This window comes from Rhinopithecus bieti, unplaced genomic scaffold (genome assembly GCF_001698545.2).
Source record: "Rhinopithecus bieti isolate Rb0 unplaced genomic scaffold, ASM169854v2 scaffold_14454, whole genome shotgun sequence".
Taxonomy (NCBI): Eukaryota; Metazoa; Chordata; class Mammalia; order Primates; family Cercopithecidae; genus Rhinopithecus; species Rhinopithecus bieti.
This window is the reverse complement of record NW_016808228.1, coordinates 2,208,659-2,223,741: the sequence shown is the minus strand read 5'-3', so window position 1 is coordinate 2,223,741 and position 15,083 is coordinate 2,208,659. Positions and strand designations below refer to the sequence as shown.

Here is a 15,083-nt window from a genome sequence, read left to right as displayed (position 1 = left end):
AGACAAAAAGTAGAAACAAGACCAAGGGCAACAAATAGAACAGTAACAAATATGGTAGATATTAATCCAACTATATCAGTAGTCAGTGTCCATGGTCTAAGTACACAAATTAAAAGACAGAGAGTGTCAGAGTGGATCAAAACCAAGACCCAACTATATGTTGTCTACAAAGTGATTCTAAAATTCAGGTGGAATTGCAAGGGACACCAAATAGCCAGAACACTCTTGAAAAACAATAGCAAAGTTGGATGACTCTTCCTAATTTCGAGGCTTACTACAAAGCAACAGCAAAGTAGACCATCTGGCTCTGAAAGTAAGGATAGACAAAGACATCAGTGGAATATAGTTTAGAGTAGGGAAATAAACCTATGTGTTTATAATCAATTGATTTCAACAAGGGTGCCATAACCATTTGATGGGGAAAGAATAGTCTTTTCAACAAATAATGTTGACACAATTGAATAGCTAATGCAAAATAATAAAGTTAGGCCTTTGTCTCACACCATATACAAAAAACAAACAAAACTCAGCTGGATGCAGTGGCTCATATCTATAATCCCAGTGTTTTGGGGGGCCAAGGTAGGAGGATCACTTGAGGCCAGGAGTTTAAAACCAGCCTTAGCAACATAGTGACCCCATTTCTACAAAAAATTTTATCTAGGCATGGTGGCATGCACCTGAAGTTCTAGATACTACAGAGGCCAAAGGGGAGAATCACTCGAGTCCAGGAATTTGAGGCTGCAGTGAGCTATGATCATACCACTGTGCTCCAGCCTGGGTAACAGAGAGAGACCTTGTCTCAAACAAACAAAAACTCAAAATGGGTCACAGGCCTAAATGTAAGAGGTAAAACTACAAAACTTAGAAGAAAACAAAAGGATAAATCTTCTTGACCTTCATTTGACAAGGGATTCTTAGGTATGACACCAAAAGCACAAATAACAAAAGAAAAAAATAAACCGAACTTCATCACAATTGAAAACTTTTGTGCTTCAGTGAACACTGTCGAGAAAATGAAAAGGCAACCTGTATAACAGGAAGAAGTATTTGCAAATCATGTATCTGATAATGGAGTCATATCTAGAATATACAAAGAACTCTTATTATTCAATAATAAAAAGACAACTTAATTTTAAAATGAGCAAGAGATCTAAATAGACATTTCTCCAAAGAAGATACACAAAAGCATATAAAAAGATGCAGATGCCTGACATGAGGGAAATGCATATGAAAGCCACAATGAGATACTACTTCATATCCACCAAAATGCCTAGAACCAAAAAGTCAGGTAACAACATGAATTGGCAAGGATGTGGAGAAATCAGAACTCTCAGGCACTGCTGGTAGGTAGGAGTGTAAAATGGTGCAGCCACTTTGGAAAACAGTCTGGTAGTTCCCCCAACAGTTAAAGAACAGAGTTACCCTATGACCCAGCAATTCCACTCCTGGAAATACCCAAGAGAAATGAAGACATATATGTCCATACAAAACCTGGTACATAAATGTTTATAGCAACATTACTGATAATAGCCAAAAGGTGGAAACAACCCAAATATCCATTAATTAATACCATGGAATGTTACTTAATCCCTAAAGAATCACTGAAAAATTAAGAAATAGAGTTCTTTTAGGGAGGAAATTTAAATTATGCACTTAATAAAAACTATCACCAAAAAATTCAAGAAAGGGGAAATAGAGGGAGAAAAATACATGTGCCATATAGAAAACTACAAATGGCAGACATAAATCCAACCATATCAAAGACTACATTAAATGTGAATGGATTACACACCCCAATAAAAAGGCAGAGATTATCAGACTGGATTTAAGAAAAACAAAAACAAACAACAACAACAAAAAACAGGCACAGTGGCTCACACCTGTAATCCCAGCACTTTGGGAGGCCAAGGCGGGCAATCACAAGGTCAGGAGATCGAGACCATCCTGGATAATACAGTAAAACCCCGTCTCTACTAAAAAAATACAAAAAATTAGCCAGGCATGGTGGTCTGGATCTGGGTGGTGGTTACTTTGGTGTGTTGATGTGTTCCGTGAATAAGAATATATTAGACCAGGCACGCAGCACTCTGGGAGGCCGAGGCAGGTGGATCACGAGGTCAGGAGATCAAGACCATCCTGGCCAACATGGTGAAACCCTGTCTCTACTAAAAATACAAAAACTTAGCTGGGTGTAGTGGTGCGTACCTGTAATCCCAGCTACTCAGGAGGCTGGTGCAGGAGAATCGTTTGAACCCGGGAGGTGGAGGTTGCAGTGAGCTGAGATCATGCCATTGCACTGCAGCCTGGGCAACAGAGCGAGATTCCATCTCAAAAAAACAAAAAACAAAAAACAAAAAAGAATATATTGAGCTGTACAATTATTATTTGTACCCTTTTCTGTATATAATTTTATTCTTCAATATAAGTTTTCTTTAAATAATAAAAGCAGCTAGATTCTCTTTTTAACTCTGAGCAATCAGGCAGCTGTCACCACTGACCTTATAGCTTTTCTTTTTCTTTATATAAAATATAATTATTTGGGGGCAATAATATAAATAATTTTGTATATAAACAAATGCAAAATTAAATTTACCATAATCCTCTCTTTGTGGCATTTATCATTATTGATCCATGCCAGGTCCCTCTTTATATTTTTTTATCTCCTTTTTGAAATTTCCAATTCCATTTCTCTCCCTCATAGGTATCCACTCTTGCATATTTAATGAATGACTTTGTGATTTATCCTCCACACTTCTATTCACACATAGTTGTACCCATGAACAATATTCAGTATTGCAGTTCTTGTGAGATTTTAAATATTAAAGACTTGGGTTAGACATCTATTCAACATTGTTTTTTATTTCTGAGTCAAGTAGATCGTGTCTATTCCTACTGGCAGCTGTAGAGTTTTACATGTATATACTATTTCTTTTTTTATTTTTCTCTGCTGTCTGCCATGTATATACTATTTTATTTATTCCCCTATTGATATTTAGATGCTTCCAACTCTTTGATATATAGCTATGTTGTGATGAACATCTACTTAACTGTCTCTTTGGGTGACTATGTGAGAATTTTTCTGCCTACATTTATTTTCATAAGTATTCTCAAATTGCTCTCTAGGCTGGCAATATAATCCCCACCAGTTATGTGAGCAAAACAAGTTTTATTTTCTCGCATCCTAGGCAGTATCTGATATTGTCTAACCTAAATGTTTTTGCCAATATGATGGGTATAAAGCAAGATCTCATTGTTTGCATTTGTATTTATCTGATTACTGCTAAAGCTGACATCTCCTTATATGCTAACAAGCCATTTAAGTGTCCCCATCTGTGAATTGCCTATTAATTTTTGTCAATTTAAAAAATTGGATTTCTTTTCTTTAACGAAGTAACAATTCTTATATATGGAAACTACTATAACCCAACATTTTAAAGATATTATCTCTCTTTTATTCCTAATAATTTCCTGTTTTTAAGTTTTATTCGTGAATCCATCTGGAGCTTATTTTTGGACGCAGTGTTTGCCACGGATCTGCTTTTATTGTTTATCCATACAACAGGCCCACCTAATAAATATTCTTTTCTTTCACTATCTGGTCCTTAAGCCTACCATATAATGTAGGGCCCTGTTGGGGGGCTCCAGCATGTTCCATTACTCATGTATCCGTTCTCATGCAAGTGTCACACTATTTTAATGACTACTGCTTTGTTATGTCACTAAATATATGGCAGGACACATCTCTCTTCTTTGAGAGTTGTCTTAGTTATACAGGGCTTTTATTCTATAATGAAATATAGAATCACTGTACAATTCTCCAAAAGTTCTGTTAGGATTCTGATCCCAATATATTAGGCATATATATTGATTTGGGTAGAACTGACACCTTGACCATATTAAATATTCCCAGCCAGGAAAATGGCATGTCTCCCGTTTACTCGGGCCTCCTTTTAAGATATTTAAGAGAATTTTAAACATTTTCCCACAAAGGCCAAGGGCATTTTTGCGAGTGTAATCTCTGGATGCTTTATACTTTTACTGATATTGTAAATATCTTTATTTGAGACGGAGTCTCGCTCTGTCGCCCAGGCTGGAGTGCAGTGGTGCGATCTCGGCTCACTGCAAGCTCCGCCTTCCGGGTTCACGCCATTCTCCTACCTCAGCCTCCTGAGTAGCTGGGACTGCAGGCGCCCGCCACCACACCGGGCTAATTTTTTGTATTTTTAGTAGAGATGGAGTTTCACCATTCACAGGATGGTCTCGATCTCCTGACCTTGTGATCCGCCCGCCTCGGCCTCCCAAAATGCTGGGATTACAGGAGTGAGCCACCGCGCCCGGCCATAAATATCTTGTATTGCATAGCCAATGCTCATATAAAGGACCATTACTTATTTTTGTACTGGATTTTTAATACGATGACCTTGCTGGACTCTCTTAACAGTTTTCTTTGTGTTCAGTTCGTTGATTCCCTTGGGTCTTCCATTTATCCTCTGCTCTTTGAGGAGCTAACACTCGGGCTGGGCAGCCTCCGGATGCATCTGTTCCTGCCTGGCAGCGCGCCCCGAGCCCCAGCCTTCTCCACCCGCGCTCCCGCCAGGTGCAGCCGCCGGGCCCCGGCCAATGGCAGCGCGGACTAGCCGGGCCGGGCTTGGAGGGACCAATCCCGCCGCTGCCGCCTCCCCTCGCCGCCAACTCGGGAACGGGAGCAGGAGGCCATTGGAAAACTTTGGGCAAGATGGCCCGGCGGTGATTTCCGTGCCCGTCTCTCCTGCGCCCGGCCTCTGCGCCGCAGGCCCAGCCTCCAAGCGTCGCACGTGCTGCAGCCCCGGCCCGGCCCCGGCTCCTGCTGCCCATGGCGGTGGCCGAGCTGTACACACAGGTAGGAGGGTCCGCTGGGCTCCCGGGAGCGCTGTGGGGGAGCCGGCCCTGCTAACGCTGACTCGACCTGGCGCCCGGGCCACACCTGCGCACCTGACACGGCAGGGCGGGCGGGCGCTCGCTGGGGGCCGCGGAGGGGCCGCGGGGACCGGGGGCACGAGCGAGCGTCGCCCCTCCAGGGCCCCGACGTACTCCGTCTCTGCCCGTGGGCTAGCCCCCTCCTGGCTCCGCCCCGCCTGGGTGCCCTGCGGGTGGGAAGACCCTGTGGGAGGGGCCGCCTCCGCTGCTCCGGCCTCGGGGCCTAGAATCCCCAGTGACCAGGGGTCGCGCGTGGGTCCCCATCTCCCGGGACTGGAGCGCCTCGGCCCCTTCCTCCCACACCACGGGTGGAATCAGAGTTGCCCATGCAGACGTAGAAGCTGAGACGCCAGCGAGTCTCCTGGCACCCCCTTGAACGAGTTGGCACAGAAGCTTATGGCCGCAGTGTTCGGGCTGCTTTCTAGAATTCTGTGCCTTCCAAGTGCGTGAACGTGCATGTAGGCTCATCACATGCCTAAAGCTGAAGCAGCCTGGGTCACAGGCTTGAGGGCACTGCAGTGGCACCAAGCGCTTGGGGAGCCCAGGGGCCACGAGGTGCAGTCGTAGGCTCTTTGCCTAACATCTGTACTGTTCGCAACAGTACAAATACTACAGTTTGTAAAGCGCCTTTCGTATACCCTGACTCTGGGAAACACTAGAGCATTCCTCACAAACTTCCTTTCTGCTGGCTGGGGCTCCACCTCTTACCTCGGAAGGGCAGCGTTCCCTCTGAGATGGGCTTCCAAGCCCTCTGAGATGGGTTTGGGTAATTATTTGGATAAAGAGTGTGACAGTGTTAGCACTTTTGAAAAAAAAAAAAAATCCGTTTGAATAGCCATAAAGCCTGATCCTCCTATATACCAGTGGGGAAATCCAGAGACCTCAGTATTCAGACGAGTGGGACTAGAATCCATCCATTTCCCCGGACATGTGCTCTAGCTTTCTACTTTGAAAGACGCTTTTGCTGTAGATAGAAAAGATAGTCATGAAAATAATCCTGTTTCAATGGTTTAAGCAAACGTTTTTCTTCTACTTTGATTACTTAGTAACAGTCTGGACACAAAGCAACCAAACTGTAGTTTCTCCTCTGTTGCATCTCCATTAACTGGAGTTCTAAATGGACAGTGTTTGAATTGCCCTAGTTTTGTTCTAGAATATTTTCACCAGTGAGAGTGTGAGCCCTCAGATAGCCAACAGCGCTTCTTCAGTCTTCAGTTTACTGGAAGTGGAAGAAGTCTTGGACTAGTCTTAGACTATACTTTGGAGGACACAGAAAAATGCTGCTGCGGAACCTGTTTGAGGTGAGAGTATTTCCAGAAGCAGAAGCACACAGGTGCAAGTGCCCCTATCCTCAGGTGCCTCAAACCTCAAATATTTATTGAATGTCTAGTAAGTACCAGGCACAATGTAGGAAAACTGACAGGAAGGAGTTTAAAGGTACAAGCTTGGAGGGAATGAGAATCTGAGAATCCCAGAGACTGACGCAACCCGATGGCCATCCCCACCGACCTTGTGTCCAGGTGGACACCTGTGTTCCTAGGCTGCCACCTCCCTTCCTGGTAGGCAGTTAGTCCCCATTTTGTCTGTTCTGCAGGTGGGAAGGGGAGGGCCATGGCAGCCAGAGAACGAGGTCAGGGCTTTATTCCCCAGTGCGGGTTTTGAGTGGGGGCTGGCAGGATCAAGGGTGGTATGTTAGGACTGTTAGATTTGTTATGTATGCCAGCAGCGCCCTTGGGCTGTGGAGGAAAGGGGCTGGGGTCAGGTAGCTGAATTCTGAGGTCATTCCAGCTGTTGGAAGATAATTAGAGCTGCAGTGTTGGCCATGGAGGGTGGAGGCAGGTGAGACTGAGAGGCTGGACTGGGGAGTGGGGTGGGGGTTTGAGGGACCAGCCAAGGATGACATTTGAGGTTAGAGTGTGTATGAGAGAGAGCAGGGTGGTGCTCTTGAGTGAATTAAGGATGTGGCCTGAGGAGGAAATATTTCTTAGGAAAGTCATCAGGCAAGTTCTGTATTTGCAGGAGTTGAAGGGGTGAGGGGGCTTCCAAGGGAAGGTGCCTTGCAGAGTGGGAGGTGTCAGAGGGAGGGGATGGGCCCTGCCAAGGGTCTTCTGCCCAGAGGTGGTCACTGAAGCCAACAAGACACTGAGGGTCGCACCACGGTGGGAGAAGGCAGACAGAGAAGAGGGCCAGGGACAGACCAGCGGGAAATGCATCTGTGCAAGGAGTGAGAGGAAGCAGAAGGGCTGAGATGGAGCCAACCAGAGGAGGAGCACACAGGGGAGCTGGGAGGCACCCTGTGGGAACAGGGAAGAGGGAACTCCAGGAGAAGTCTTGGTGAGGGCAGCAATCGCTGCCAGGTGAGGTGTAAAATCATCCATCTCTTTTCAAAAGCTACAGGTGCCATGTCTTAGAAATGTTCAGAGCAGCAGTTCCCCTATTTGAAATCTCTCTAAGAGCTGGTCTGGCATTCTCTGCTCGACTACCTCTAGAGGCTCCCATTGCATTCAGACTCACTGACCAGCCACGAGGTCCTGCCTGTCTCCCTGCCTTCACCTGGACTCACGCTCTGCCAAACTCCTTGCCACTCCCTCAATGCCTTGCTAGCACGTCACCACTGCGTGCCTTGGTGCACGGAACTCCACCTGTCTGAGGCTCTGTCTGTCACCTTTGCCCACAGCACCTGCACCTTCCACCTTCAATTTGTGCAGAACCTCTTCTGAGAAAGCCTCTGCAGCCAGCCCCTCCACACGGTGCCTTCCATATTGCCTGTTAACAGTTCGTGAACCCTCTGTCTCCCCCATTGACCAAGAACTTTCAGTGAGCAGGGGACAGTGGGGGCTTCGTGTTTGTTGTGCACCTGTGTGCATGACTGAACGTTTCTGCTTACAGAAATAGCTAGGACCATGGAGACGATGATATGGATGATGGTTATTTTTATTTCTATGTACTAGATGCCATCCTCAGAGTTTCATGTGCCCTCTCTCGTTTAATCTGAATAAACAACTCTATGTGTTAGATGATCTCACACTTTTAGAAATGGCTTGAGTCAAGTAAGTTGCTAAGGTAACATACAAGTGATGGAGCCAGAGGTGAAAACCTGTGTTCTTAGTGTCTCTCACCACCACCACCTTGGTTCAACCGCCTTTATTATCTTCCTCTTCTTCAAGGGATCTGACCTTTTCCCCAAACACAGTGGGCTTGTGGGAAGTTCATCCACTTTCTAGCTACCTCTCCTGACATCTGCTTTTTTATATTATTCCTTATAATAACTAAATTGGAACCAACTCCAGTGTCCAGCGAGAGGGGGAAAGTTGAGTAAATTGTGGAAGACTCACATGATAAAACAGCACGAAGCCATTAAAAGTACTATTTCTGAAGAGTTCCTAACATGAAAACATGGTTATGTGAAAAATGGGGCACAATTATATATACTGTATGAGGATAAACATAAAATATGCAAACAAAGGAAAAAGACCACATATATCACTGCCTAAAGATTGGACGGTCTTTTTTTCTAGTAGCTGCAGAGAAGTCAACAAGGATGAAGGCTGGGGATGGGTCGTTAGGTTTGGCCACTAAGTTTGGTCCCCAGCATCGTTTCTGTTTAGGTAGAACTGTGAAGGGGAAAGGCAGACCCTGACATGACCCGCTAAAGGGAGGAAACTGGCAGAGGACTGCGGTCTGAAGATGTAAGAAAGGCACCAGGCACGGGTTAACCTTGGAAAGGAGTGAGGGCCCAAGGCTGCAGTGGCAAGAGTTGAAGGCACAGAGATACTGACAGAGAAGGAAGACAGCCCAGAGAACTTGGCAGCTGCTGAGAAGGAAGGATGGGTAGGACGGAGGACTTGAGGGGAGTGACAGTGCCACCAACCTTTTCTCTGACAGCATCATTCCCTCAGCATCCAGGCCACCTTCTTCTGGGTGAATTTTCACACCTTGATGCCCATTTTAGTGGCACTATTCTCTAGCCTTGGTCTACTCAGCCATGAGTACGGTGCAACTTCTTGTGAGCATCCCTCAGTGCATCCTGGCGTTATGTTAGTACTTTAAGCAGAGCTGGTACATGCTCTGCCCCTGGTGGGTCAAATAAAGTCCTGGTCCTGCCCCTTACTAACTGAGTGATACCGGGCAAGTTACTTAACCCGAGTTTCCACACCAGTATAATGGACTGAATTGTGCTTACCAGCTGAGGAGGTCACTATGAAGATTAATGTGTGTAAAATCCTTAGCACAACATCTGACACATAATGCTTAATAAAGGTTACTTGGATACTGATGCTATCATAATACAGTTGATTTTTTTTTACCTAAATACAGACTTTACATTTATCCCTATAAAATTTTCCATTTTATTTAGTGCCCAGCGTTTCTGAAGCTTGTAAGAACCTTTTGAATCTTGATCATCTTTAGCTAATCATCTGCTGATCTTTAGCTATTTCATCTGCTGATTTGATACATGTGTTTTGTTTTTCATCTACGATACTGGTGAAAGTGTTGAATGAAAGGGGAGGCAGTAGAGCCCTGTGGCATGCCTCTGGAGACCTTTTCGCTTTTCTAAAGGTTGCTCTTTGCTCATTAATTAGAACTCAGGTGATGACTGTTCAGTGACAGATTCCCTACAGTTATTCCACCATCTGTTTCTTCCACTTGTGCAAGAGGAACTCACAAATATCTTCGAAGTTCTGCTGAAACTCAGATGTGCAAGGTCAAAAGAAGTGTCTTGACTAGCAGTCCAGGGCCCCTGTCTAAAATGAGGTCAAAGTTCAGTGTAATGATTTTTTTTTTTTTTTTTTACTTTGGCTAATTCTAAATAGTTTTTAGGCTTTTATATATCATTAACAACTCTGGAAAATTAAATGTATCCATTGTATTATGTATGGGTAGTTCAAAGAGAAAAAAAGGGATGAAAAGACTGAAATCCTAAGTTTAGTCTTTAACTGGTGGAACTGAACCACTGGGAATTTGAATTTTTGTTCAAAAGTTGTTTATGGAGTGCTGGCTATGGGAAGTCATTGCATTGGATTCCTAGCACAAAGACTAGGCTCTTGAAGTTCAAATGCCAGCGGGGGAGATGGGAGGCAGCCCAGATACTTGGGGGCGGGGCAGAGAGCGCTCAAGGGAAAGCATCAGCTCTGCTAGACGGCAAGCGGCAAGGAGAGTGCTTGGGTGAGGACTGTGTCCAGCTACTCCACACTATTCAGAGCTGTTTGCTCATGGATGGGGAGAGGATGGGTGGGGCCAGGGTGGAAGGAACAGAAGTACACAGCAGAAAGCCAAAGAAGGCCTGCCATGTTCCAGAAAGTGCTAGTGGTTTTGGGTGGCCACAGGCAGAGGGTGGATTGAAAAGAGGGTGAGGCCTGAGTAGGAAAATCAGCCAAAATGCTGGTTGTCCAGGCCTGGCTCTTCCTCAAAACCCATGGGGGGTTGATTTTCAAAGCTTTTCTCTTGCCGGACCCCACCCACAGGAATTCTAATCAAGTACAGTTGAGAGAGTCTGTCTGTTCAAAGAAACCTGGTGCTCAGCCTGGCTGAGGAAGCCCCTGGGGGCTGCTGCACCAGTCAAGAGAAAATTGGTGGGGTAGGGTTGGGGCTGACTTATGGCCATGGCAAGGGGGCTGGTGGGCAGAGGCGAACAGGAGAGAGCATTTAAAAGGCACTCTTTTCCAGCACCTGGTAACTGTTGGGCTGTTGGGGTGGAGACACGGGGGGCATCCAGCACTGTCCCAGGCTTCTGACATGGGGGCAAGAGAGCTAGGAAGGAGGAGCGTCCGCATCACTGGAGTTTGGAATTTATGAGTCTACGAGGACATTTAGGGGCTGACATCTTGGAGGCAACTGGAAATGTGGTATAGAGCTCCAGTGCACGATCTGGGTGGGAGATCTCAGATGCATCGGTGCCAGGCAGTTGCAGAAGCTCTGGAATTGGGTGGAACTCTCCAGAAACAGCCTATCATGAGAAGAGGCTGGAAGGACCTTGGGAGACACGGACATGGGGGGAGTGGGAGGGGCAGGGGAACCAGGGAAGGGGCCTGTGAGGAGTGAGTGAAGAGGAGGAGGAAGAGAGGGGCATGGTGTGACAATCTGGCCTGGCTGACCTGGAGTGTGGACACTCCCAGTCCAGAAAGCGGTTCTAGGAGGGAAACTCATGTTGTCCCATCTTGTCCCATCTTCCATAGACGTCTTCAAGTCATTTCTGTGGCTGATGCCAGAAGATCCCTCAGAAAAGCGGGCGGCGTGAGAAGATGCTGTGTGCCCTGGGGGGGTGGCTGACATGATCTTGAGCTCATAAGGTTCAGTGGTCCCAAGCCTCTGCCTCAGCTTGGAGCCTTAGCATGGGAGGGCACTCGGGGAAGGTGGGAGGTGGCCCTCTCTTTCTTGGCTCGGCTGACGGGCTTGGCAAGCCGTTCCATCCCAGTCCACAGGCTCCTGCCTCATGGGAAGGCCCCATATTCTGGAGGTCAGTTGACAGCTGGTTACATTGTTTGCATGGACTGTGGACTGTGTCTATTTGGATGAATGCTGTAAAGTTAGCTCTTCCTCCAGTTTGAAGCATTGCTTTGTGGGTAGAGGAATGTGAGGGAGGAGGGGATGGGAATGAATGGGTGGAACTTACCTGGAGCTGAGTAAACTCACCGTGTTTACTTACCAGGCTGGGTTTCAGCTGCAAGGGCACTCAATGCCAGCAGAGGCACCAGGATCGCAGGGTGTGGGCAGCCTGGGGTACTGGGCTGAGGAGTCACTGGTCTTCAGAAGAGAAGCCGCCAGTGGTTACGTATGTCCTAATCTTACCTGCCATTTAATACCATTTTTAGCTGAAACCAATCCTAAACTATAGTTAGGAGAGCACATGGACTCTCAAGTAGATGGTTGCAGTTCAGAGTTCAGGATTACTTTCAGGGCCAGATTCGTTTAATTAACCAGGAGTTCAAACTAGGAGTCACAGGCCCTAGCTCCGCTGGAGTCCTGGTCCTTTGAGACTGTGTGCTGTTTGGTGAGTTATTGCTCTCTCTGGGCTTCAGGTAGGGGCTCTGTCAAACAAAAGGATTGACTGGCCTAGTGACTTGCACATTACTTCTCAGAGCCCAGGCTTCCTTGGATTGTCCCCAGGGCCCTCCGCTCCAGCTCCATCAGAACACCACTTTCGCCTGCTTCGCTTAGCCAGCCGGACAACTTCATTTTTTTTTTTTTTTTTTTTGAGACGGAGTTTCACTCTTGTCGCCCAGGCTGGAGTGCAATGGCATGATCTTGGCTCACCGAAACCTCTGCCTCCTGGGTTCAAGCGATTCTCCTGCCTCAGCCTCCCAAGTAGGTGGGATTACAGGCACCTGCCACCACACCTGGCTAAATTTTTTGTATTTTTAGTAGAGACGGGGTTTCTCCATATTAGTCAGGCTAGTCTCAATCTCCCGATCTCAGGTGATCCACCCGCCTCGGCCTCCCAAAGTGCTCTTCCATTCTCGCTCTCTCAAAACTTACACATCCATGTCACATTTCTGCAAGCTCCTGCTTTTTGCTAGCTGTTAAGGATTAAAGCAATTCAAATGATTTAGGGGTAGTCACGATTGATATCCATCCAGTGACTTTTTTGTTGATTAAGCAAGGCGATTTATATTAATAAGATACGTTCCTCATCCAACATTGTCCTAGTCTAGTACTTGTACCGTGAACTTTTTTTTTTCTTTTGAGATGGAGTTTCACTCTTGTCTCCCAGACTGGAGGGCAGTGGTGCGATCTCAGCTCACTGCAACCTCCACCTCCTGGGTTCAAGCAATTCTCCTGCCTCAGCCTCCCGAGTAGTTGGGATTGCAGGCGCGCACCACCACACCCAGCTGATTTTTGTATTTTTTGTACAGATGGGGTTTAACCATTTTGGCCAAGCTGGTCCTCAACTCCTGACCTCACGTGACCCACCCACCTCAGCCACCCACCTGCTGGGATTACAGATGTGAGCCACCGTGCCCAGGCTGTTTTATTCTTATTCTTTATTTCCATCAGCATTTTTATATGAACATCTTAAGCATAATGCAATGTTGAAAGAACTTTACAGGTCAGGCATGATGGCTTATACCTATAATCTTAGCACTTTGGGAGGCTAAGACAGGAGGATCACTTGAACCCAGGAGTTCAAGGCTCCAGTGAACTGTGATCATGTCACTGCACTCCAGCCTGGGCCACAAAACTAGATCCTGTCTCTTAAAAAAAAAAAAAAATTATAGTGAACACCTGTTTTACCACCTGGATTCTGGTGTGGACAGTCTACCATATTCATTGTATCCCATGTCTATCCATCTTTCTGTTCTTCTATCTGACCTTCAATTCATCTCACTTTTTTGAAGCATCTTTAAGTCATATATCAACACACCTTCTACATATTTCAGTATGCGTATTAACTAGAGTTCCATGTTTTTTGTAAAATTTACACACAATGAAATGCACCAATCTTAAGTCTGCATTGTCTTAGGTTTGAAAAGTGCTTAGCCCCTATGTAACCCAAGCCCCATCAAGATACAGAATGTTACCATCGCTCCCAGAAGACCCCCTCACACACCTTGGGAGTCACTCCCTGGCCCCACCCACCCTCAGAGGCAACTACTGCTGTGAATTGTTTCCCAGCACACATTAGTTTTAGCTGTTCCAGAACTTGATTTTGTGTTCACAATCGGTGGGTTCTTGGTCTCACTGACTTCAAGAATGAAGCCGCAGACCCTCACAGTGAGTGTTACAGTTCTTAAAGATGGTGTGTCTGGAATTTGTTCCTTCTGATGTTCAGACGTCTTTAGAGTTTTTTCCTTCTGGTGGGTTCGTGGTCTCGCTGGCTTCAGGAGTGAAGCAGCAAACCTTAGCAGTGAGTGTTACAGCTCTTAAAGGCAGTGCCTCTGGAGTTGTTTGTTCCTCCTGGTGGGTTCGTGGTCTTGCTGGCTTCAGGAGTGAAGCTGCAGACCTTTGCTATGAGTGTTACAGCTCATAAAGGTAGTGCAGCCCCAAAGAGTGAGCAGCAGCAAGACTTATTGCAAAGAGCAAAAGAACAAAGCCTCCTGTAATCCCAGCACTTTGGGAGGCCGAGGCGGGCGGATCACGAGGTCAGGAGATCGAGACCATCCTGGCTAATACGGTGAAACCCCGTCTCTACTAAAAAAAAATACAAAAAAACTAGCCAGGCGAGGTGGCGGGCGCCTGTAGTCCCAGCTACTCGGGAGGCTGAGGCAGGAGAATGGCGTGAACCCGGGAGGCGGAGCTTGCAGTGAGCTGAGATCCGGCCACTGCACTCCAGCCAGAGCGAGACTCCATCTCAAAAAAAAAAAAAAAAAGAACAAAGCCTCCACAGCGTGGATGGGGACCCAAGCAGGTTGCCACTACTAGCACCGGCAGCCTGCTTTTGTTCTATTACCTGACCCAACCCACATCCTGCTGATTGGTTCATTTTACAGAGAGCTGATTGGTCCATTTTTGACAGCGTGCTGATTGGTGCATTTACAATCCCTGACCTAGACACAGAGTGCTGATTGGTGCATTTTTGACAGAGTGCTGATTGGTGCATTTACAATCCCTGAGCTAGACACAGAGTGCTGATTGGTGCATTTACAACGTTAGCTAGACATAGAGTGCTAGACAGAAAAGTTCTCCAAGTCCCCACTAGGTTAGCTAGACACAGGGTGCTGAGTGGTGTATTTACAATGCCTTAGCTAGAAGTAAAGATTCTCCAGGTCCCCACTAGGCCCAGGAGCCCAGCTGGCTTCACCTCGTGGATCCCGCACCAGCGCTGCAGGCGGAGCTGCCTGCTAGTCGCGCGCCCTGCGCCAGCGCTCCTCAGCCCTTGGGCTGTTGATGGGATCAGGAGCCGCGGCGCAGGGGGCGGCGCTCTTCGGGGAGGGGCGGAGGGGAGGGTCCGGCATGGCGGGCTGTAGGTCCGGAGCGCTCCCCGGCAGCGAGGCAGCTGAGGCCCTGCGAGCATTCGAGCTCAGCGCTGGCGGGCCGGCACTGCTGGGGGAGCCGAGGCACCCTCTGCAGCTGCTGGCCCGGGTGCTAAGCCCCTCACTGCCGCAGGCCTGCGGCCAGCCGCTCGGAGTGCTGGGCCTGCCGAGCCCACGCCCTCCCGGACCTGGCGCTGGCGCGCGAGCGCCGCGCGC

General features: G+C 47.2%; 1 protein-coding gene across 1 annotated transcript in view; it reads left to right on the top strand.

The window, feature by feature from the left end:
• Window positions 1-4,690: 4,690 nt before the first annotated feature.
• Window positions 4,691-15,083, top strand: part of MYO5C (myosin VC) — a 107,267-nt gene continuing 96,874 nt past the window's right edge. The window contains exon 1 of the mRNA XM_017886111.1: window positions 4,691-4,879. Coding sequence (XP_017741600.1) covers window positions 4,853-4,879 — 27 coding nt within the window. The 5' untranslated portion in view covers window positions 4,691-4,852. The remainder of the gene's footprint in view (window positions 4,880-15,083) is intronic.